At 34.8% G+C, this 25,735-nt stretch overlaps 1 protein-coding gene across 2 annotated transcripts in view; it reads right to left on the reverse strand.

Moving 5' to 3' along the window:
- The window catches only part of LOC135076891 (tachykinin-like peptides receptor 86C), an 87,747-nt gene that overhangs the window by 56,020 nt on the left and 5,992 nt on the right, over positions 1-25,735 (reverse strand). For both annotated transcript variants that reach the window (XM_063971402.1, XM_063971403.1), the window contains exons 2-6: positions 23,941-24,083; positions 19,281-19,494; positions 9,919-10,053; positions 5,205-5,282; positions 4,387-4,534 (exon numbers count right to left, since the gene is read on the reverse strand). In XM_063971402.1, the coding sequence (XP_063827472.1) occupies positions 4,387-4,534; positions 5,205-5,282; positions 9,919-10,053; positions 19,281-19,494; positions 23,941-24,083 (718 nt within the window). The remainder of the gene's footprint in view (positions 1-4,386; positions 4,535-5,204; positions 5,283-9,918; positions 10,054-19,280; positions 19,495-23,940; positions 24,084-25,735) is intronic.

Raw genomic sequence — 25,735 nt, forward strand, 5'->3', positions numbered from 1 at the left:
CCAATGGACTTCAAACATGACGGAGCGAGAGAAAACTTCCAATGCCAAGTTTGTTACGGGCTGTGCATTTGTTGTGTTTGTCAACTAAGAAGCAAGATAATACAGTCGGCAACTTTTTGAGGATTTTTGAGGAAAATAATTTTGCTTAATAGAGTTGAAACTATGAATTAAACCCACTGATATTTTTTTGGACATCTACATTATCAAAACTAAAGTAAATATAGTACCTATTATTTCCTTTCTTTCTCGTCTTAAGTAGGTACCTATTTGTGTGGTAAGTTCAAAGGTTTAGCCATGCGGTAAAAACTGAAAAATTTTGGGAAAATTATGTTAATGTGTTTCATTTACAATTACTTAATGAGTAAGTATAATGTGTTCAAACAATATTTAATAAAGATCCTAATAAAGGTAGGTACATTGACGTTAAAATAAAAAAGCGTTTCTTAAAATAACGCTACGACTATTCAAGCACACACACTGTCTTTTCACAAAATGGCGTCATTAATGTTATTCTACCACAGAACAGCACAGAACAAAGCATTGATGAAAATCTAAGTATTTTATTTTAGAACACGTGCACAGTGAGCAAGTGATAAAGTGAAGTAGCTTCTTCACTTTAGTCTACAACTTCAACTCTAATCCGTTGATATAGAATTGCCTTCAATCAGGCATTATTGTCTCGACATGATTCGAGAGTCATATGTCAGTAATGATACTGCTTAGCTGTGTAATCAAATGTTGTCTAATCAAAAGGCTTTCAATTTCAATGAGATATTCCAGTCACATAAAGGCATTATAACACCATTCAGTAGCCGAAATTGCAGAAATCTCTAGTCACCGGATTGTATTTCGCAGATGAAATCTTTGACAAGAAAAAGCTTTTTGAGATTGTCACGTGGAGTGGAAAATCATTCGATGCTTTAACATTTTTCGCCTTTGGTATGTTTAATATTTCCCTGGCAATGACCATTACAAAAAGCTTGAAATGGCTGCTTTTTCCTTTCAGGTTTTGTATTGCTTTTTTATATTTCCATCTTTATTTTGTTCTAAAGAAGCTGAAAATGTGTAATTTTATGCTATTAGGTAAGCTGCACTATTTCAACTTTATTAGTTTTCTTCACGGGCTTATAAAACATTGACCAATTAATATTGGTTCTCTAACGGCTTAAACTTCACTTAAAATAATGATAATTGTTTAAAATCTATTTCTTTACGTCAATATGCGTGATATACCTAAATGGGTAAAAGTAAACCGACAGTTTAATTATGGTTGAGATCCTTTTTCAAAGCATACAAATTAGAATAACTGAAGAGCATTTCAGGCCCTTCTTCCTTATTTTATTCATTAAAGTCTCATGGTAACGCCAAAAAGAATGAGGAAATAACGATGTACCTATTTCAGTGGTCGTCCCTTTAGTTGGGTTACATTCCGCTGTCACTGATACCATTAATCATTTAACCGTTTAGACCTTAATAATAACATAGGATGACAGAGCTAACTTTTGGACTTCGCCCTAAATATTTAAGGGGTTATCCAAACGTATACCTCTCACAATGGTACTCGCAGTTGTGGTTGTAAATAACGATATAACGGTTTGATTTATCACAGAGAAGGGATTTTCATTTCACCAAAGTACGTGTGATATTATCAGTCAAGTAAACTTATTTCTGTAAAGCAATCTGTATTTGTAATTCTGTAAAATGGAATAGATATCTGTTTAAATTTTCTGAAACTTTACACGCTCCTCAGTCGAGCACGTCCCAGAAAATTGCGTAGGAGTTCAATTGCTGATAGCTGAAAAAGATATGGCTATCTTTTTCATTAATTAAAATGCAAAAAAATCTCGACAAAGAAGAAGATTCTAATTCTTTGAGGAGTTTGTCCTTTTCTCTTTAAATGCCCAGTGCACACAGTAAGTTAAAAAGACATTATTCTACCGAACGACAGAATTTAATTAAGATTGACAATGAACTTAAATTTGAGTTTCATAATACATATGCTATTACTTACTTCTCACACCGTACTCATACTGCATCCTTCACACCGGCTGTATATCAGAGGTTTAAGTGCCACTTCTTGATATTGGTGCGATCGCCTGTGGCTCTGGCTCACATTACACCAACTCGCTTATCTATTATTATATCAAGAGCCATTTAGAGAAGGGCCTCTTACTAATTAACACGACTTAAGCAGACTAATTGCCAGCCTTCACCCACATAGCATTATAATATACTTAGGCTGAGTTGCACCACCTTATTTTAACCGTAACAATAACCGGTGATTTTGAATGGAGTTTGACAGATTTTTGACGTTTGTCAAAGTTAAAGTAAGATGGTGCAACTTGCCGTATAGTAGCACAGTAGAAGCCATTTTGGCATGTTTGGGGAATCCAAGTTGTTAACATGTCAATTTCTCGCTCTACTTAACTTTTGTATCATCTGTAATTGAATGAAATACATCGACAATGGAAACCTACATAATGTGCAATATAAAATTAGTATCCATTCCGAGGTTCTGCGAAAATTAGGTAAAGCAATTAGATACAGGTTAAAAGGTGAGTAAGTTTTAAAATATTCAAATATTTTTGGCTGTTAATTAATTTTATCTTTGTGACATCAGAGAACTAGTCATTCAATAATAGCAGTACGAGTAGTCATAACTTTTCGCATCTTACCTACATATTATTTATTATTTTTGCTACTTCTGCGACTTCTTCCACAAGATAGATATTTTATGTGCTGTAGATGTACCTACATCAAATGAGCTGTAGATGATAGGTAGGTACACATGCATCAAAAAAGCAGCTGTCATTCAACTGGTGAGGATTCGGGTAGCAAATAAGGTTGTCCTCCTCAAGAGCTCTCCCTCTCTCTTTACTCATAGTTTATCGACTTTCACACTTCAGCTTCAACATACCCACTTTATCGGTTACGATGTAGTTTTCCGGGTAACAGATCACAATAGACTCCGAGCAAAACTAGTTCCATAGATCGCTGAGCAATTTGCCTATAAGTCTACGAGTATGCCTCATACCGAACACTGTCACTTTATCTGTATTTGAAACATTCATATTCTTTTATTGTATGTAGGCCCTTTCATAGGTACATATGAAGATAGGTACTTCTCAATATAGATTGCTCTACTAACACTTAGGTACAACATATCAAATGGTGCTGCAGAGAAGAAGTGACGGAAAAAACATTACAAAAACTTACACGTGGTGTTTGAAATGTTCCTAAAATATTTCAATTTCAATATTTCTGTAGCTTATGAAGATAACAGATCTAAGGACCTATTTAGTCTCTTTATGAGCATTATTAGAGACAAATAAACATCCCTAGACAATAAGAGTTTCTCGGATAGAAACAAATTGGAACAAAGGCACAAAAAAGTAAGTTTATTGACATGTGTATTTTTTCGTTAGAATGATCCTTTGTGGCGCTATAAGGTCCCAGGAATGGAGATATATTTACATAGTATTTTATCAGTCTAATATGTAGGTAATTTACGCCATCAGGGGTCCAATGTTCGTAATAAAAATAAGGTATTTCGTACAACTTCAAATAACAAACAATAAGTAAACACGTTATGTAAACGTATGTGATGTTTGGAATACATTAATTTGTCACTGTTACTAATTTTAGTTAATATCGAACACTAGTAAAACGTGACCTTATTAGTAATTAAATGTTAATTAATTAGTTACGTCGGTCTGTAAGTAATTAGTGCGGTTTAAAATTTGCTACGAGAGAATACAGTAATTTTGAAAGTTTTAGTTCGTAACTGTAACGTTATCCGATATTTTTTGTATGGAGTTTGACAGAATTTTGACGTTTGTCAAAGATAAAGTAAGATGGTGCAACCCAGCCTTAGTTTTTTTTTTAAATCTATCAATTTTAAACAACACTTGTTTATCTTCTTACGTAAGTAGTAGTCCAAGATATAAGAAATATCCGTTTCAAAACTGGTTACCATCCTTGTGTCCTAGTTAAGTGCAGCTTCTTCCATAGTTTCAAAGTTTACACGCCTTACAAATGCAAAACTGCGAAGGTTGTTTATAAACTAGTCCACTGACCTTTCGTGTAGCCCGGACGACCTGCATTTGATGGTGTGTGCTCTCCCCAATAGCCCTTATCTTACTACGTAATATTTTTCGGCTTGAAGATATCTTCATTTCAGGGTTGAATTTTCATCCATTTCCAGATTACTTTTTAAAATATTTTTCTAACAAAACTTTCTTCTCATGTAAACAGTCCCATTCCAAAAAATTAACAGTTTTAAACTGGCCACCATCCTAGTGTCCTAAATAAGTGCAGCTTCTTCTCTAGTTTGTAACAAAAATTGCAAACTACGAAGGTTGTTTATAAAGCAAGCATAACACTGACCTTTCTTTTAGCCCGGACGACCTGCATTTGATGGTGTGTGCACTCCCCAATGGCCCTTCCGCGCAGCGCCGCGCTCATCCGCGCGTAAGCCCACACCATCACCGCCATCGGGGCCACGTACGTCACCGCCAGGAACACGAGATTGTAGCTGCGAACGGGTTAACATATTACGGGCATGTTGCTGTGTGAGTGCCGTGCGGTTTAATTTCGTTTGGGATTATTTAAGAGCTAAGGTAGGCATTGCGGTTGAAAACCACAGCCAGGATAAGATTATTTTTTCGAATGAAAATAACTTTATATTACATTTGTGCCCGTAAAACAGCTTTGAGCTGCAGTCCACAGCTGTTTTTGGAAGTTATAATATTAAAACATAAGGTTTTAGTTGAAAGAACAATGAACACCTTTATGAAGAAGAACAATTTATGCTTCAAACATTAAACCAAGATTAAGCAAGTAAATACTATAATAATTAACTCAATGTCGATAAAATTATGTGGTTGGAACGTTACAAGAAAAACTACTGCTTCGAGTAACCCAATATCCTGTACGAGTACATTTTATTGTAGTTCTGAAAACATCAAACAAACTATTCATTATGTCCATATTTATGGTATTCATGATCGCGGAAAAAGTTACTTCCTTAATATTTATTACACGTTCAAAATATTTTTGTTGAACTAGATGTGGGCTCACTGAAAATTACACCACAGAGGGTTGAATATATGTTTGTGTTTGAATCTAATATATTTTAGAGCGTAGTTATAATCTATTGTGGGTTCAAAAATTGGGTTTAAACTCTACATGGTAGTCATACTTACATGTAGTCAGCTCTTGATGTAGGATAGCTTCCGTCAGGCCACTTGATGAAGCATATTTCTCGTTCCCCGTTGATGTACCTTTGAACAAATATAGCAACTTAAAAAAAAAAAATTCGAACTAGCCGTTTGTTAGCAAATCTTTTTTCTCTGGTTTTCGATGAGTAAGTAGGTACTGGCCAGCGTTCTCTTTTGTCTTTTTATATTTTTTTTATTAAGTTGGAGTGACATAAATAAATGACATAAGCTACGCAAACTGGCAGGAACGTAATCTGATGTTTGATAACAATCTCGCTGTCAAGCGCCTTAACATTGCTTGCACTGACGCTATCGTAATTTCGCCGTGATGTCACTCAACTTTCGGTTGTGAGGCGCCGAAGCAATTAAATTAAAACTTCTAACAACCTTCCAAGAAAAAATAAATACTTTTATACAAATTGTCCGTCACCCGATATAATGACCAGCTTGATTACCTACTTTCTTTGGACTTTCTATAAATGTCAAGACTAATGAGATTAGCTTTTGATCTGTCTTATTAAAACAAAACTTGAGTTATGCTGTTTTTGTAATTGGTTAACTCTTGGTCGTGTTATTTCGCAAGGCAGTTTTAATTTGTTTCATTAATAACGCCTTATACTAAAGTGTTAATATGTTACTTTCGGTAATAGAAAAGTTGTGTTATCAAATTATTGGATAACTTATCATATTCCTAGTCATTAATATTTCTATCAATCGCTTTAAAGAAATTTTGCAAATACCGAAATTAAAATCACACAAAAATACCGACTAAAACTTATTCACTTAGTATAATGAAAATTCATATGAAATCGTTTTTCAATTATCCACTAGATAGTAAATTTCAATTATCGATTAAATATAACTCATAAAACGAGTAGATGTGGTTCTCAATGCCGGTGTGGCCGGAACAATTTTAAAGGGCTCGGAAGTTAAATTGAAAATCGATTAATTAACTGAAAGCAATCGTTTTATTGTTTCAAAAGTTCAATAGTAGTCCAGTCAATGAATGCCTTAACGACGGTGTAGAGAGATATCCGTGGAACACAATTTCTGACCTCGGGACTTTATTTAGCCTAGTTAGGTGGTGAACATAGCAAAAGTCCCCGCCCTTAGCCCCTGAGCCGGCAGGGAGAGGGGGGTTTAAAAGTACCACTTTTCGGTTTTTCGCTTAATCCTCGGAAACTATGCGTCCTAGTGACATGACTACTATGAACCAAAAAAAGCTTATTCAATTTGCTATAGGCGAGACCGTCTAGTTTTTCTATATCTTGTATAGTTTTTGCGGCATTAGCTCTAGAAGGTCTGTAAAATTGGAAATTTAATTTTTGTCTTACATGTTCCTATCAGGAGAAAATCAACTAAATCAACATTGAGCAAACACTATAGACATGCGGGAGCATGTTAAGCCTAGTTCCAGGGAAGGGACTGCACCGTGCGTATATTTAGACGAACTACTTTGAGCCACTATTGACTCCTCATCATTCAAAAACTACTGTGCATTAACTCTTCAAATTTGGCTCATATATTGAGATTTGCAAGATATACATCAGCTTTAAATTTCATAAATATACCTCAAACGGTTATTTAGGTATTGACGTTCAAAAATCGACATTTGGAACACTAAAATCTATCACCTGTGAAATGTTAAAATTTACTGGTTTTTTATTTGTTCCTTTGTATTTACATAACTATCCTTCTGGATGCCAAATTTGAACCTTCGAGGTCATCTGGAAGTGGTTAGAATTTGGTCTATAGGTCAGACATGTATATTTTTGGACGTCAATACCTAAAGAACCGTTTGAGGCATATTTATGAAATTTAAAGCTGATGTATATCTTGCAAGTCTCAACACATGAGCCAAATTGGAAGTGTTAATGCACAGTAGTTTTTGAGTGATGAGGAGTCAATAGTGGCTCAAAGTGGTTCGTCTAAATATACGTACGGTGCAGTCCCCTCCCTGGAACTAGGCTTAACATGCTCCCGCATGTCTAGAATGATTGCTCAATGTTGATTTAGTCGATTTTCTCCTGATGGGAACATGTAAGACAAAAATAAAATTTCCAATATTACAGACCTTCTAGAGCAGATGCCGCGAAAACTATACAATTTATCAAAAAAGTTGACTATCTCACCTGTAGCAAATTGAATATGCTTTTTTTGGTTCATAGTAGTCATGTCACTAGGACGCATAGTTTCCGAGGATTAAGCGAAAAACCGAAAAGTGGCACCTTTAAACCCCCCTCTCCCCGCCGGCTCAAGGGCTAAGGACGGGGACTTTTGCTATGTTCACCTCCTAACTAGTCTAAATAAAGTCCTGAAGTCAGAAATTGTATTTTACAGTTTTCCATCTATAATGCTTTATTGACTGGACTATAGTATTATCGAGTTATTCTAATTTTATGTGATTGCGTTGTAACTTATTGAAAAAGTAATATTTTTATTATTAAAAAGGTAATCATGACTTTATGTTATACCAGATACCTACTCCTATGAATAATTATGTTATCGAAAAGGCAAAGAATATTCACTGGCACTAAGCTTGTCATATCTGTCTGAACCTGAGTTCGAGTCGAGACCACATTCTTGCAAACTAAGGCTGGATTGCACCATCTTTTTTAACTTTATCAAACGTCAAAAATCTGTCAAACTCCATACAAAAACACCGGTTATCGTTATGACTTACTTGACTTAAGGTCCTATATCGCCTAGATGGGGCAGAAGGTGTCAACAACAGTCCTCCATCGCGTTCGGTCGTTATCGGTTGTCGTTATAGTTGGCTATTTCTCATCGCCACGGTTCTCATCGTCACCTTCGTGGCAAATTTTATTTTTAAATTATTTCAACTTTTTGTAAACAAAAATTGTAGCGCTTGATGTGAAGAGTGTATTCTCAGTAAATCAGTCAAATAGTGAGTCTGGTTTGGAAGCTTTAACGTTTTGAATTTTTTGATGCCACGAAAGTGATTCTGTACTTCACAGCAATAATTTTTTCAAACTTTACTACTGTAAATGACTCTTAAGTACTTATAAAACATATATTTTGTCTTATTTTCATAGATAAATGGCAATAACATAATATAAATAGGTAGGTACTTAAATACAAGATAAAATTTTACCGATAACGTCACCTACTAAGTTACAAGATTCTACGCAATTGGTTTTAAGGGTGATACTGGTGGCATTCTGAAATGCTAAAGAAGCAAAAAAAAGGATTATCAGTACCTCAATAAAAAGAACTCTTAACTTATCAGTCCCTCAACAAAAAATATGTTTATTTATTGAGGCCAGATGGCCTCGTATTTTTGTTGTACAACTTTTAACTCAAACTTCAGATTAAATTTATCTTACAAACAGATACACAGTCACATATACAGACATACATACAGTCATACAGACAAAAAAAATACGAGGCCCTTATTTTTTTATTGATGTACTGAACTCTACTTAACACGTATAATAATTTATTCGTTATTAAAATATTGTAAAAACTTAAACAACAGTAATTATATCTTAAAATAAACCAAAGCAAGAAATCACTTTCGTGGCCTAAAATCACCTTCGTGTATAAAACACCACGAAGGTGATGCCACGAAGGTGACGAAAATTTTAGTTTTTTATGAATTATCCTTAAATTTGAATTTAACGGTTCAAGTCGAATAGTACACAAATAAGTCTAACATGTTAAGTTTTCAATGGCCTAAGTTTCAATTAAATTGTTTAAATTTTAAAGGTAGAAAATATTGATCAAGCAAGCGACGGAATGTCTATGGATAATCACAAAAAGTTACGTATTTTTTTCGCGGAGCGACGATCGACTTATCTCACCTCCGCAATGGCAGGAGCGCGACTGACGTTAACCGAATAGAACACAGTGATTGGTTGATGGTGTTCGGTTTAACGGCAATCTTGTATGATTACTCAAAATTTTAGGTACCTAAAATCGTGTGACCAACGTATTTTCCTTCCTCAATTCGAAATAATTATAAGAAGATATTTTTTTGACTATTGTGTGGAAAGTATATTTAATTACGATGATTTTAGTATATGCTACACACAAATTGAATGAAAATTGTGAATGCAGTAACCAAATGTTTCATTGCAACCGAAGGTGTGACACGATGAGAACGCGAAAAATGACCCCGTTTTGTATCGTTTCATGTGATGTTTTCGTATTATTTTTGCTTCTATTACGATAAAATTTATTTTGTATGTAGCTAAATAGATATGTTATCACCTGATTTCAAAGTTATTGTTCTAACTTATACCGTTTATGAACTATTATTGTGTGACCATCAAATTTCAGTGTAAATGAGAAGTACCCAGTTACGGTTAAAGTTAGGTGGTGCAACTCAGCCTTAACATAAGAGGCCGTAGAGCAGCAGCATGGCCGTTAAAAGCACACAAGGTGGTTTGCAATTGCTGGTCAGTGTGGGAAGATAAGTAAGGCTAAACCCTTCATTTGCTTTTGATAAATTAAATAGGGACGTCCTCCTGCAGTGGAGACTACAATTAATGACATGATGATGATGATGAAGTATATTAAAATAGTAAGACACGGGTCTTAACGCGACGTTTATTAATGAGTTACATTTCGGCTGCTATGCTGCAGCCGTGGTCACAAGCAGCTTGTGTCAGTCTTACTATTTTAGTTAAAATGGAACGAGAAAGTTTCAAATGAGGTAATTGGTTCTATAACTTACTGTTTTTTGTACGTGTCTGAGTACAGCAAGCTGGGTAACGCGAGTAGTGCGCTGGCGCACCAGACTGTGAACAGCGCTGCACGGGCCACGCGTCTGCTCAGCCGGTGCTGTAGCGGCTTCACTATCGCCACGTACCTGGATAAAAAACAATTTATTTTGGTCTTAATAACAATAATAGTTTGGTAGGCTTACCTACGAGTAGGTACAGTTTCTTTATCTAGAACTGGAAACGACTGAAAACACCTGCCTATTTAGTTTTTCCAATATTTGGAACCCTACACTATTTTGTAGAAACTACACACAGTTTAGTACACTACAACTTGGCAAGTTTTTACACTATTTTATACTTACTAAATTCACAAAATAGGACTTAAATCACATTGCAGTGGCTCGATTGGCCTAAATCTTTTGTTACGTCCTTCGTAGTAGTTGTAGAATTAAAGTATTTGAATTCGATTTAGGGGGCAAAACCAAATATGCGTGAAAATTCAAGAATCGAGAGCGAGAAAAAACAAAAGAAAACAGATATTCGTCGATGAAAAAAGAATGTTGTTTTCTTGCTGGCCAGTATCGCGCGACCAAGGAGGCGGCTGTGTGCGGCCTGTGTAGTTTTAATACACATTGAGCCTAAAACTTTTTGTTTGGTAATCTAAATCAAATACGAATTTTAGGTTTAATATCGAAATTCAAGGATGGCTATCGCGAACTTCTGGTCTTGGCATTTGATTAATTGGTCCTCGGAACACAAAGCCAGCGGTCGTGATTTTGAATCTCACAAGGGCCAAAAGTTTGTGTGATTTGCATTTCACGACTGTGCATGAATTTATGAGCTAGTGGTATATTTCAAAGTTCAATTATAGTAACAATACGTAAATCTAAGTAAAAAAAAAATACCTAAGTACTTGAAATGATTTTAACTTCTATCTTTGATTTGAAAAATTCTTGTCTACAGAATTATATTTTCTAAACAGCAACATTGCTGTTGTAAAAGTTAGACTAGCAGTTGGAAGCAAAACAAAATGTCTAGCCCAACTTTCATCACTTTCAGATAAAAATGTCAATCTATTTTTAGACTTTATTGTTACTGTAAAATAAAAATGTGTACGTCCAACGAATTTCATGGACAATTTACCTGAACTTCGACCATAAAAACGTGAATGTAAAGCCAAAAATAAAAGTCTCATATTTCATGTACGACCACTTTTTAGCGGGATATAAATCTTTGTTTTGTCTATTTGTTTGTTATTGCAAAAGCTTCATTCCTTTTCAGTGTTCAAAATATTGGAGATCGGCCAAATATTTTTAACAAAAAGGGTACTTCTTAAATCACAACAAAAGAAAGTATTTTCTTCCTCAAAAGTACATAATAATAATAATAAATAAATAAATATCCTTGGACATTTTACACTGCGCTTCTAGTCCCAAACTAAGCAAAGCTTGTACTATGGGTACTAGACAACATACTTATAATATTACAATTTTAACGTACTTATATACTTTTTTTTGTAAATACATACTTATTATACATAGAAAACACCCAGTCCAATACAAACAAATAATATGTTCATGCACACAAATGTTTGTACTGTGCGGGAATCGAACCCGCTACCTCCGGAATAGTAGTCCGTTTCGAACCACTACACCAAACGGCCGACAAAAAAACGTATATTGATTTGGGTAATTCAATTTACTACCGTGAAATAGGAAATGTCATACACTAATAGGCTATTTAATTATTCATTCTATAATCGCCTAACCCTATTTTCATTCATCGTGAGTCACTAGTTGATTTACAACAGCCCTTTGTGACTGCTAACTTATATTTGGATAGTGATAATTTGGTAGTAGTTGAGTGTGTTAATTACTTCCAATTTACGATTAATTATAACAAAAAAATTAAAACTGACTCCAAAAAACGTGCACTAAAAAGTAGAAAATAATTACATTATTTATTTATTAGGAAAAATGTATGGCGGCACGGCAGGGTGTTTTTGCGACGGATCTCCTTCAGATTTGTATGCTCTGTTACGTCATAATACGTCATTGTCATCACTGGTGTGCCGCTCCTATACCTCAGTCACTGACTTAGGTAAGCGCTGTAGGTTAATCGACGAAGTGACTTGGGACTCTATACCTATAGAGTCCTAATACATGTTTTTTTTATTTAATCTAAGCATTCTCTATTTCTTTATTTTAAATTTAAGGCTGACAATCTAAGCACAGGCGCAGCGTGGGACGTCCACCTACAAGGTGGACCGACGACATCGTAAAGGTAGCAGGGAAGCGCTGGACGCAGGCAGCTACCAATCGATCAACGTGGAAAGCATTAGGGGAGGCCTATGTTCAGCAGTGGACGTCTTATGGCTGACATGATGATGATGATGATGATGATGAATCTAAGCACAGGAACGCGGAAAACTCGTTCAACATGATGGGAATATTACCTTTTTATAAATAAATATTTCATATTGGAGTAATTTGGGTCCCTTTGAAAAGTTTAATTACTTTCGCCCTTTGCTGGCTGTTAATTTGTACGCCATGGAGTTGGACTCTATATCCGACGTAGTTGTAAATGGCTTTCGGTGACGTCAATTCATAACACAAGGGCGCGTTCAGACTCGCGTAGTTTAATGCAGGACGTAATGGGGCATGACCCATGGCAATCCAGTTTTACGGGATCCAGTACAGAAAGGAGTGTGAATTTAAAATTCGAATTCTAAATTCGAACGGTTCGGTTTTTGCGGGACACTACAACCGAGATGTTCGTGTAAAGATTAAAGGGGAATCTGCAAAAAAACAGTTTCTGATAAAAACGGGCAACGGAGCCTTGAGTAGGTGTAGGTAGTATATAGTGGCACATTTGTCTATGTGATAGTACATGATGTTTCTTTTCAGAATGGTTTTTATGGTAGGTAGTATTAATGGTAGGTAGTATTTATTTTGTTGGTGTAGCGTAGGTGGGTAGCGACTCGTTTACGCTTTGTGGTTTACCGATACGACTTTGTATACAGCTGAAAATGGTTTATAATACGTACAAAGTAAGTAATTCAGTAACTCATATTGTTGTAATTATATTCGCCACAAAACCGTATTTGCTAAACCGCCAGGAAAAAGATTCAATGTTAGTATTTAAATACTCGATATCTACAAATACTCTAAAAATAGGAGAAGCAATGTTTAAATTTAAATACTCGATCTCTACAAAATTAAAAATACTCCACAATAGGTATTTGGGGGACAGTAAAACGTTCATGGGCTAGGCAACTAGCTCCATAATTGGACATGTAACATTACTGGTAGGTACTGTATGAATCGATCATGAAAGTGATCGCGCTTCTTCTGCAGTACAGAGTCAACTAAAGATAGTCATAATTTGACCATTTCTAGTATAATTTCCAAATATCGTAACTTTTAACTAATTTCGAAGCACAGTCCACTCCACACTTCGAGTCTAGCATGAAAGAAAATTAAATTGTTGAGGTATAAGTTCTAAGTAGGTAGGTAGGTAAATTCTAAGTAGTTCAGGTATAAGTACCAAGGTGAGTGAGCTTTACTTGTGTGTGTACGCGTACATGCACGTAACGATAGTGTAATTTCTGACAAAATTTTTGTAAACGAACAGTACCTAGCGAGCCACCACACGTGTAAAGCTCAATCGCCTTCGTGAATAAAATTGCAACAACTAGGTATAACGCAGCGTCCTAGATGGATAGAAATTTTGTTTAAAGTAGCCACCATCCATCATATTGTGTGACTTAAATCTTCACACCAAGCCCCGTATGGACATGTCCGTGGATGATTCATTTCATCCAGTTTCAGTTCGGACAATGCTTACGTACCGTAATTGAAAGTTTGATTTCAATTCGGACGTCGAATCGAGACTATGATGTTGTTAAATCGATTCCTAACTTCAAAAGGTCAGTTAAAACGAAATGAAAATAGGAATTGAAGTAATTCAACTATAGTTTATTTGCATCAATGTTTTTATTGACCTGAGCTTTGTAAAATTAATCAATCCGAAACCTAACACTTAATTTTTCCTTTCTTTTCAACTCCACCAGCGTTCGAAACAGTAGGTATTAGTACAGGTACGTACAGGTATCACAGGTGATAAAAATCTATACGATGGGTTTGCTCATTTGAATTCATATCATCGTAATAACTTGGAAATTCATCTTAAGTAATATTCGATTAATGTTCTTCCTGTAAAGCCCTCTTATTAGTGTTGGGGCATACTTTAGAAAATATCGGATATTTATTCGAATAACAAGTTGACTCAAAAGCCTTTATTCAAATTACGGTCTCATTATTCAAACGATTTGTTCGTAAATGATCCAGCCGCATTGAGTTATGCTGTAACCTCATTGTTTTCCATAATCTAGTGCTTTACTCGTATCTTATTTATTTAAATGTAACAATTAGCATTTTATTATTAAACTGGAATTATGTTTACAAAATGACTTATAGTATGTCAAGTAATTTTATCAAAAAAATATTTTCATTTATTAATCTAGCTTTTCAGCAGCGGCTTCGCCTGCCTGAATTTCAGTTTGTAACTTAAGGTCTTTTATAACTCGCATATTGGATTTCCAAAAACTGGTATTTTCCCTGGGTCTCAAAATATCTTTTCATCTGAATCAGGTCAGAAGATTATGCGAAACATTAATATTACTTCACAAACTTTCACATTGATTACATTTTGTATGATAAAATATTTGACTGTGCGCTTTTAGGCCGAAAGTTTTTGTTAATCATCAAAGTGATTTGAATGGGCTTCCACCGATATCCAATCATTTGAATGTCCATTTGAATGAACTGCATATTCCCATCACTAAAGTTTATACGACAGCTTATTACATTCCTCGCACACAGCTGCACAGTACGAACCTCAAACAAACTGTTGGGAAGCTTGATCCACGACTCTATAATAAGCGTGTCGTGTTCGCGGTTGTACTAGGTACCTATAGAAAAAGAGGGGGAAGTTTTACCATAAATCTGAAGTAATACCGTACTGAAGTAATTTCGGACTTGTTAGTCAAAGATATATTCAAATGATAATAAACCTGGAAGTGTTTACGTTATTTCCACGTGGAACTCCGCTAACTTTCAGAAATATTGACATTCGTAGCAACTTGTTTGCTTTGACTACAACCATCAATATTTTTGTTCCTTCCTGTTATGATTGAATACGAATGATGTTATTTAAAGAACTAAGTATTAGTGACGCCAATATGATAAGAGTTAAGAGCATTGAGGGCCGTTGTGTTGGGGTAATGATAGCCCATACCCTCGATCTGATCATCACTTTCCATTAGGAGAAAAAGCTTCGCCGTTGTGTGTAAAAAAATGTTACTGTCGTTACAATTTACAACAACAATCAATAACGATTGTAAAATTTTGCAATTCCAACTCGGTAAAACCTTTTCAAAATGTATGTTTCAGGGATATATTCTACCTATTTATTACCCAGACCATCTCATTTAACATTCATGAAAAGTGGGTCCCGACTGCTTACGACAGACACTTCATAAGAACTGCGATGGGAAAAGACATTTTGGGGTTATTTAAATTGTCGTTTGCTGCTTTTAATTACAAAAGGAAATCTAAATAAAATTAGTGCCTACTTAAGTGACACTTTACCCATGGCCTGACTGACATTAATAAGTTTGAAAATATATTTTAAAACTTTTATGTTCTTCAACCCGAAACTTGATGTGAGATACAAACAATTCAAATCTAAACACTGTAGTAATTATGTAGGTTGTATTATATGCTAAAGATGTTTAGTTTGATGACGACTACTGTGCAAGCCGTACTCTTACTGTTTGATCATATCATTCAGCAAACAGTGAAATAAATCGAGTCGTAAAGCGTTATTTACGCTTTAGTATCAGTGCCAAATAATCGTGCGTTAAGTTTTACTAGCGCCATAAAATTGGCTTTAACCGACATTATATCCCTTTCTCAGCATGTCAATTTCCTAGAATTTTTAAATTGTATTGTTGAGACCGTTGAATGAATCAAAACACAATAATAACACTTCATTTAGCACCTTGAAAAAAACCACGAACTACATTAACTGTAAAATTGGATTTGAAGTTGCTTCCAAATCTGTAAATAGTCCATAGAGATGGGTTTACCAAGTATGACGTCAAAGTCTCGTTTATCTATTCAAAATCGGTGGAGGATTCGCTTTAGATAATGACAACTCATGAAAAGTACCTACGTCTGGTGGTCCAATCTTCAATCCAAATAATTCGAAGAAGGCATTGCACTAAAAGCAAACTTCGATTTAGCTAGGTAAAGTTTATTCAAACTTAGACTCGTGACTTGTGAAGATCGACAAATAAAACGTTTCATAATAACTGCCTTTTAAAACTTTGTTTGTATAGTACTGACGTAAGCCGTATAAAGGTCATTTTCCAAGAAAGTGCTTTTAGTGAAGCTCGTCATCGGACATGATATGATCATGAAACTTTAATGGTGATAATGCTACACAAAAATCATTAAATTCACCGTAACCTCCAGCCATAAACCTGTCATGTCCATGTAAACACGGTAACCAATGACTCGGTGAAGTCCATTATTTATTCTGAGAGTTCGGTCAAATATTTGAACGGGCAGATAGAACCACGTTTAAATAAATCCGACCCTTTCGATGTTTGCATTGCATGATTGTAAATAAAAAAGGAATCCGATGACGTACAACTCGTCTATTTGTTAACCCATAATACAAGTATACCATATCTTATAAGAATATACCTATGAAATTATGTTTTCCGTATTAATTATGAAGAGAAAGATATGAATTTCAGGACTACGATACCTTTAAATAATATATTTGCCAACCCTCAGTCATATTGTGTTACTTATTTGTTTTTGACATGAATAGACTATATTATAAACTAGAACTAAATGAATACCGGTTCTAAATATTGAGTCATTGTTAATTTAATTAAATGTCTCGCTAACCCAATGAACGATTACGTAAACCTTGATGAAATACCTAACCGTAATTTTGTAAACCATCATCTTGCAACAATGTTGTGTTTCGGCAGTTAGAGGTAAGATAGCCGTGTGTTCCTCTGTAATTGAGGATTTCGCTTCCACCTCAGCCTGATGATCACTAGGGTGTAATGCATGAAAAGAGCCTCCACATTGTGGGTAATAAATCATAAATCAATATTTACCTGACAATGTTCAAAATGACGTCGTGAAAAACTTTCCACTGTTTATTTTTATGAATTCCCCGGATTTTAGATTAAGCCATTGACTGGTTTCGTTAGTGTTCCAGCTAAACTTGTTTATTAGGGTAGGGACTGGTCCTTAGGGGTTGCACCTGCTGCCGTTTTATGTTGTACGCAACCTACGTGCGGGATGTTTTTGTAACTATTTATTAGTTTTGGGGTAAGTTTTGTTAAAAAAACGGTATGTTTTATTTTCATGTCAAATCGTCTCTCAATAAATACTGTTCAAGTCTACACAGGCGTACGAACATTTGATATAAACTGATTACAAAAAGAATTCACTTTGAAATATTTCACATTCAATTTTGCTACATTTTCATTAAATCAAATCTAATAAAATTTATCCTTTCATCATTTGATGAAACGATGACAGAATCTTCCCAGTTAAAATGGAAATAGCGTTTTAATAAATATGAAACAAGTTATTTACTTATTGACATTGTTTTCATAAAATATATACCATAAAGCTTACAGCAATCAACTCTATGAATAAATTGTTAAAAGTCCTCCATGAAACATGGGAATAAAATTATCGATGAAAATTCTTTTTTAATTGAATTTTTATAGTAGGTAATTGTTTTACCACTTTACAGAGTTAAGTGGGCGGACAAAAATGTAAAAGTGGCCATTGTTAATTATCATATTATGTTAAAAGCGGGACAGGTAGCCTTATAGGCCGTAAAATCTCTCATTTCGACCGTAACAATATCCCTTTGTTTTATTACTTTAATCAAATAACGCCGAGGTTGGATTAATTTAAGTACCTACCTACAGTGAAATCATGGTTACTTAAGAAGATTTGCCGTTTTCATTATGCCTGTCAGTTAAACTGTTATACCTGTTCAAAAGCTTATTCCACACAACAACAGGTAGGGGAGACCGGGGCTGAAAGTGCCGGGGGTAAATTGTCGCATGTGGCCAACTGTTAGGCATTATACGAAATAATACGATCACATATCTAATTCTTTCTGTTGTCGAGATATTTTGCATCGGAACAATTTACCCCCGGCACTTTCAGCCCCGGTCTCCCCTATGTATGTATGTTGGAATTATGTGAAGTTGTTAAGTAAATAGACATAGGTACTCGTATGTGTCTTTTAAGTTGTGATTGAAATTGTAATTCTAACTAATTTACGACTCCATTTATAATAATTATGTTTTATATTTTGTCTGTGTCATATTCTGATGTTGAGATTTTATAGCTGTAATGTTCATAATAAAATAAAAGTTAGACATAATTTATTTTAGTGATTAGGTTTCAGCTGACTCCAAAGTAATAGATGTTTTTCCCCTTGTATCTCTGTAATTAGATATCTCACTTCATTTTCTTCAATGAATTTAATTTTGTTTTTATCAGGTCATAATCGGTAAGGTAACCGCAACCACAGGACAACAGTCAACGAACCCAAAAAAAAATGATTAGCTACGAAAAATGCCAGACAGTTAAATTACTTCGCTACGATAAACATAAATACTCGTATATTGTTATAGACCGTGACTCCGTTTCGTATGCGTATAAATCGTTATCAGAATAGGGCTTCATTATTTACGGTGTAGATCTTAATCTATCCTCAGAGGTCAATATCAAGAAATACATCTGTATTGTCAAGCTATTTCCCAGATTCTTATTTTATCATCAACCTATTTTAGGGTTCTTTCGATATTAGAAACTTATCTGCAAAGTAGTTTTTGAATCTGTAGCTATAATTTAGTAAGAAGGTATGGGCTATAGATGAAATTCTAAAAGCTACTCGTACGTTGTATATGTTATGGATTTAGTTATTTGTGTTTTACAAATTATTCCCGTTAACTCCTCTACGGACTTTCATACGAGTAAACTAATGAATGAAATCCTATTAAATGGTTGTTGCTTTACCACAATAATCCAGCGATCTACGGGATGGAACTTCTGTCTCAGATCAGCGGTCCAATGTCTAAATCGCAGGGCAATTATCGCCTCTATGTCTTTTAGGAGCTATTATCGTCTCTCTCTATGTGGGGACATAGAGACGTTAATAGCCCTTAAAATAATACTTAGGTAGGGACCTACTCGAACTTTACGGGCCCTATTATGCCTTAACAATTTAGCTAATCTATAAAATCAAAATTTCTTACCTGTCAACGGTTATAGCCACCAAGGTGAAAACACCAGCGGACACTGTTAGGTTCGCAGTAAAGTTGCTGGCGGTACACGTGGCAGCCCCGAAAGGCCAGTGAGCAGTCACCAGGAATACAAAGTTGGGGGCTCCATTTAGCGTGGCCATGAGGAGGTCGGCCACCGCCAGGTTGACCAGGAAACAGTTGGTCACCGTCCTCATCCTTCGGTGAGCTGGTGAACAAAAGATAATTTGAGTCAATGCGTTTTAAACCTTATTCAATCTGTGCAAAGGTGAGAACATGATGCTTATAAATCTGCCACTAAGTGAATTGGTGAAAAATATAAAAGAAATTCGAAAAACTGAAGTGATTTTATAAGTATTCTTAATCCAGACGCTGACCAGTATGAAAATAAATTATTACAGAATTATTCACAGAATTTAACTACGTTTTTGAAATGTATTCAATTTGTTAGAAAGTTTATTCAAGCAAAAATTTAACCACTAGATAAAGTTTCATCAACCTAAATAATCACCGTGACTTTGTCATAATAATATTATTATAAGAATTTGCAATTCAATTAAACATAAAATGTGTTATATTAAAGGGAACCATGAACTTTATTTTATTGACTTACTTTATTATGTAGGTAACGATGTTTTGACGACCCCAATTTTTATGGGTGGATTATGGAAGTTACGGGGAAGTAAATATAATTGCATTGGAAGCTTTTACGAGTAAAGAAAATTTTATATTTTCACAGACAATTAACGATTGTACAATGTCAACTAGTAAAAATAGTTGCATGGAAAGAAATATAAGCAAACCATGGTGTTTAATTCAGCCGATTGTAGTAGGTACTGTAGGAAGGTAGGTACTTCAAATACCTGATGTATTTTTTGCTAAAAATGAATCAAATATCTAAATGTTGTGATATAAAATTTAACTTAGTGTTTTCCGAGATTTCGGACTGCAAAATAAATAATGAATGTAGGTATAGTACCTACAAACTAAGACTAAAAGTAAAGCGGTAAAGGTGTTCCCGTTGACCCTTATCAACTTTGACTTGAGGTGAGAAAACATTCTATCAAGGCTGGATATTTGAACAATGTAGTAGATTAAACCAAAACATAAATTTTGTAAAACAACCTTCAAGAGACCGCAACACAGATAAAATTAACCATGAAGCCTTTCGAAATACAATTTCCATTAATCAAGTTATGTTTTCGATTAGAGACGTGTACCAAATAATCAATCAATCAAATAGTATTAGGTACTAGTTAGGTACGTGATAAAAATATTGTAACTACTAACTAATTACATAAATCCAAACTATTAATCTTGTAATACGTATACGTATAGAGCCGTTTTATAGAGCACTACTTCAATGCATAATATGAATGAATGAATGAATTACGAGTAACATGAACGTCATACAGTTGAAAATAGGACTGATTTTAAGTGCCTTGCTTCTAACAGACTGCTATAAACGATGCCATAAATAAAGAAAAAACCTCTTACTTTTGTGTGGGCCGGAGTTGACATTTGTTATTTTGCATAAAGCCATTTTATAAATTGTTAAAAAAGCATACTGGAATTTATCATTGTAAAGCAGCGTGAATTTGAAACATTAACTTTTAAGAAAAACTGGAATAATTTTAAATTAAAGCAGTACAAAGCTAATGACTTGTTTTAAACAGGTTTTTCTTAGGAATACTTTGTTTGCAATTTGAAGCCACGATAGCCGAACGGTGAAGGGGTCGGACTGGCCGACTCGTGATCCGGGGAACGCGGGTTCGGTCCCCGCCGCCGCTCGACTATTGTGGTGAGCTCACTCGTGACACAAGCATATTTAGCTTAGTACGAGGGGCTAACGGGAGTATTAGTAATTTGTGTAATAACAAATTACTAATAATCTTTTAAAAAAAAAAAAAAATTATAAAATATATGAGTATAACTAAACAAGTATCTGCAATTCGAATTCTTAGGACTCGTAATGTCAGAGAGTTAAAAGTACGTAGATACACCATTGTTCCAACCATTTATTCAGAACCAGTATTTTGCAGCACTTGTTGTTGGCACTTAATTTGTTTACTTCTGTTTTTTTGTTGTAAAAACTTTACTCAAAACCTTTGTCTGTTGCTTTATGATGTAGAGAAATAATTCGTAGCACTCGAGTTGTTTGTTGTCCAAACAAAGAACGAATTTGCTACGAAAAACAACTTTTCATGCATTCAAGAGCTTTAAATTCACGTAAAATTGTTTTACTTTGCATCTCTACTAACACTTTTGTATTTATTATACAGTTAATTAACTAATAAGACCTAACTATTTATGTATAAATATTTATGATTATTTACTATGATTTTCATGTTAAACAATAAAAAACTGTATAGGTAACAGAATTAAACTCTCACTTGGATGTGTCTAATGCGTGTTTACTTTCGTGGCATCTTCAATTGCATATTTTAGAACCTAAAAACTTGGGTAGGAGAGCAAAATAAAAAAAAAACTGTTCGTAATTTTAAGGTTATTGGCGACCACAGTGAAGAGAACAAAGGACATTGTCAGAAACCGCCTTAGATTCCTGGGCACAGCAGTAAAGTATCAAAATTAATCTCTTACTTTTTGAATACTTAAATATTAATTAGATTGTAACGGACACTTGAGGATTAGAAAATGAAATAATAAAAGTATTTTATATGTATTCCATAATACTATGACGACATCCGGACATTTTAGGGCGTGGCCTGCTCCATATCCTATGAAGTTCCATAATTTGTGTCGATAAAATCTATGTAAAATCGGCACAAGGCAATGCCGAACTTCATTGTTAGGAATCCATGTAATAGTGATGTTGACTGCGGTCATCATAGACAATAAGATACCGATCTTGTAAATAAAATAAATCGTCCAAATTGCTACAGTATGACTAGATTTTAATTAAAAGTTAAAAATATATTGCACGATACTACAAGAAGCTATCTAATGTGTCCAACTGGTCGAAGGTCATGAATAAAATAAAAAGAATTGTGATCATAACACTGATATAGACAATGACAACAATATGGGATCATCTTTAATATATCTGTTACAGTTTCAAATCCGATGAAAAATCCAATGCCGCTTAAAGTGAGAGAAATGTCTAAAGTTCTAATAGAATTGAAAGTTTTATTCGCTCAAAATGCTTATAACAATAAATTGGTAATACATTTCAAATATTAAGTACCTTTATAATGTATCGATAGAACCAAAATGATATCCTCTCAGCTTGGAAAGGGAAAACCCAGGATTGGGGGAGCGCTCCAGGCAATTTTTAGAACATTTCATAGGTGGTAGTAAATAATATTTATTTTATTATTAAAATTGAATATTTTGATATTGATAAAATTGAATATATCTTTCGATTCAAATACCGAATATTTTTCAATCGATAATAATTATCGAGAATTGTTAATAATATTCAATTAAAAGTTGTTCAATCCCTAGTCATGCATAGACTAAGACGGTAACCATGGAGATAGTTAGTTTGGTAAGTCACGTGTTAAATGTCAAGAGTGAAAAGTAAACATAGGATTCATGTTATTTATTTACGTGCAAAATGTAAGTAAGTAAATCATAAAAGTGGAACGCCGAGCTATTTCCAAAACCCGTCCAATATTATAATACAATTTGGCTGCGACAACTACAATACAGAACATCTCCCAAATCGATGTGTATAAAATAATATAATACAATACTAGTAAGTAAGAGGTTATGATAACAATATTGCTATCAATAAGTTTATAGAATTGGTCCGCCAGGAATAATTGTTCTTACATAAAGATTTGTGTCATTTAGAACCTAGAAAGTATTATTTCGGCACTGTTGATCTAACGGCGAACAATGTATGGAGAACGAACATTGTCCTTTTATTTTCAAGTAGACCAGCAAATTAACTTTGTACGTGAAAATCCTATTACACGACGCGTCCTTTAATAACGTCAACAAACTACATCTCTATACCAAATTTCAGGTTAATCCATCAAGTAGTTTCTTAGAATAAACTCTTGAGGAGAGGTCTGATAAAGGTTTAGGTTTTCCTTGTGCGGAACCCTTAAAACTACTCTTGATATAACTATTTACAATACTAGAATTCTGTGTCCTCCTAGCCGTAAATCTTGTAATGTTAATGTTCTCCAGTATCCAACCTAATAAACATACTTAGTCCTTAATTATCCTTAAATAATTAGCCTTAGCAAAGTTATAATGTACAGAATTACAGGTATAGCCCTTAATAAACAGGTCCCTGTATCAAGGAAGCGGTTCTGTGAACAGAGCTGTCACGGCAGACATGTCTGAAGTACTACACTACCGCGAGAACATACTTGTACTTAGTTAAGTGCTATACCTGGTAGTCTCTCTTTACAATCCATTTGTTTGATGTAGGATCCTTTGCAAAGGAGCTAACAAAGATAAGGTACATCCAGCATTTATAAAGCTTTAACCCTTTATCCAGTATAGAGAACAATATTTTTCATGCCGAGATACTAGACACAATATATTTTTTATCGTTCGAGTTTCACTGGTGTGCTAACGTGTTAAGGGCTATTGACATTAACAATTTTAAGCTGAATGTGCCCCCAGCACATAAAATAGATTTCAATAATACCACCAAAAATATTAAAGATCTTCTTACCCAGTACGATCCATATGACCAGTGTGTTCCCCAAGATGGCCAGTAGCAGCATCAGAGCGAAAACTATGAACCAGGCCAGTTGCCCCCACCAGGGGGGGCTGTATGGTCTCACCCCCAGCCCCATGCAGTTGCCAAGAGTTACTCTGTAACAAAGAAAACAATACCTTATGTATATTTCTATAAAGCGCCTGATTTAGTTGAAGCAGCGTTATAGTACTACAATCCGAAGTAACATTTTGACCGTATTTCGTCAATGTAATAAAGCTCATCATCATAAAATATGATCAACGTCCACAAATTAATCAAACTTGCACCAACATTTAGTCTCAGAGCCAAATGTCTTGGAAGTTATCGATCTTGGACAGACTTTGGCACACTTATGTCCAACGTCCAATATTCAACGCCAACCCGCGTTGTATTGAATACAAATGTTATCGAAATTAATAAGGAGTACGCTCCCAGAAGTGATATTGTGAAAAATATTAGAGCCAATCTGTGGCGCATACTTTCAGACTCGTATAGTAAATTGGCTATTCAATTTCAGTCAAACTTGAATGTAATAAAACCAATTTGTGAATATGGCATGACAAGTGAATGTTTCCGTTGAGAGGCCACTTATTTCGAAGAATGAGACTGTTAACACCATTTAGGCATATTGTGTAGTAAATTCAGACCACGAGCCCGAAACCGAAATGATTAGGTTGTTTTCGTGAAGAAAAAGATAAAAATACGTTATCGCTACTAACGTGTTTACAACACGTTGTACCTATCGGAAATTGCCCGTAGGATATCTATAAGTAAATAATAGTTCAATAATGTACAGTTTATGTTAAAAGTCTGTCAGTAAATTAGGTCTTTAACCTTTAAAATCCCAGACGGCATACATTAATGCCATAACAATTGATTATCTATTGTGTCTAGATTCGCGGGCCTTGAAGGATTAAAGACTGTTTTCAAAATGTTATTTATAGTTATCTTTTCTTCTTAATGGGATAAAAACTACTGGCTACTACAACCTTGTTACCCTGAGTCAAAACAAATGTTGTTTCTCCTTTTCTGGACATTCATTGGCATTTATAACGCATACATTGCAGAAAGGTTAAGGCCAATGCCATTGCTGCTGTCCGCTTCTGCCTTGAAGACGCACTTTATAGGCGATCTGATAAAACCGAGATTGTCTAGCTCAGTAAACAAACTCGTAGTTTCAGCTGCTTGTTTCGAGAAATTAAGAAACTTCTAAAAATTAAGGGATTCCTGATATTTGTTTATGAACTGAGTATTTATTTTCATACCTACTTTTCAACTCGTTTGTTTCAACCAAATTCCGTCCACTGCTGGACAAACAAAGGCCTCATCACGGATTTCTACAACGATCGGTCCTATGCTACTCGAAGTACTTTCCGCGACCTTCACCAAATCTTCAGTCCAGTGAGATGAGGCCTACCTGACATCAAAAAATATTTACTTAGGTTATGTTATTTTTCGATGTGACTAGAATCAACGGTGGGTAAGTTTATGTAGTGATTATGTGGGTTTTCTAATTCTCTCGCCCATTGAACCTGAATTGGTCACTAAAACGTGTCCTCGACCTTCGCAGGTAGAGGGTTCTTTTTAGGAGAGTTTATTATAGACCTTAAAGCTCAATAAATGAGGATATCCTCTATATTTTGCCAGATTGCGGAAAGTGCCTTTACGGGTATTATGCGTATAAAGGAAATGTGGTAGTAGCAAAAGAAAGTGTCACATATTATTTCCCTAACATTTTGCCATGAAAATGATAACCTTAACCTCTCTA

This window comes from Ostrinia nubilalis, chromosome 12 (genome assembly GCF_963855985.1).
Source record: "Ostrinia nubilalis chromosome 12, ilOstNubi1.1, whole genome shotgun sequence".
In the NCBI taxonomy this organism is placed as follows: Eukaryota; Metazoa; Arthropoda; class Insecta; order Lepidoptera; family Crambidae; genus Ostrinia; species Ostrinia nubilalis.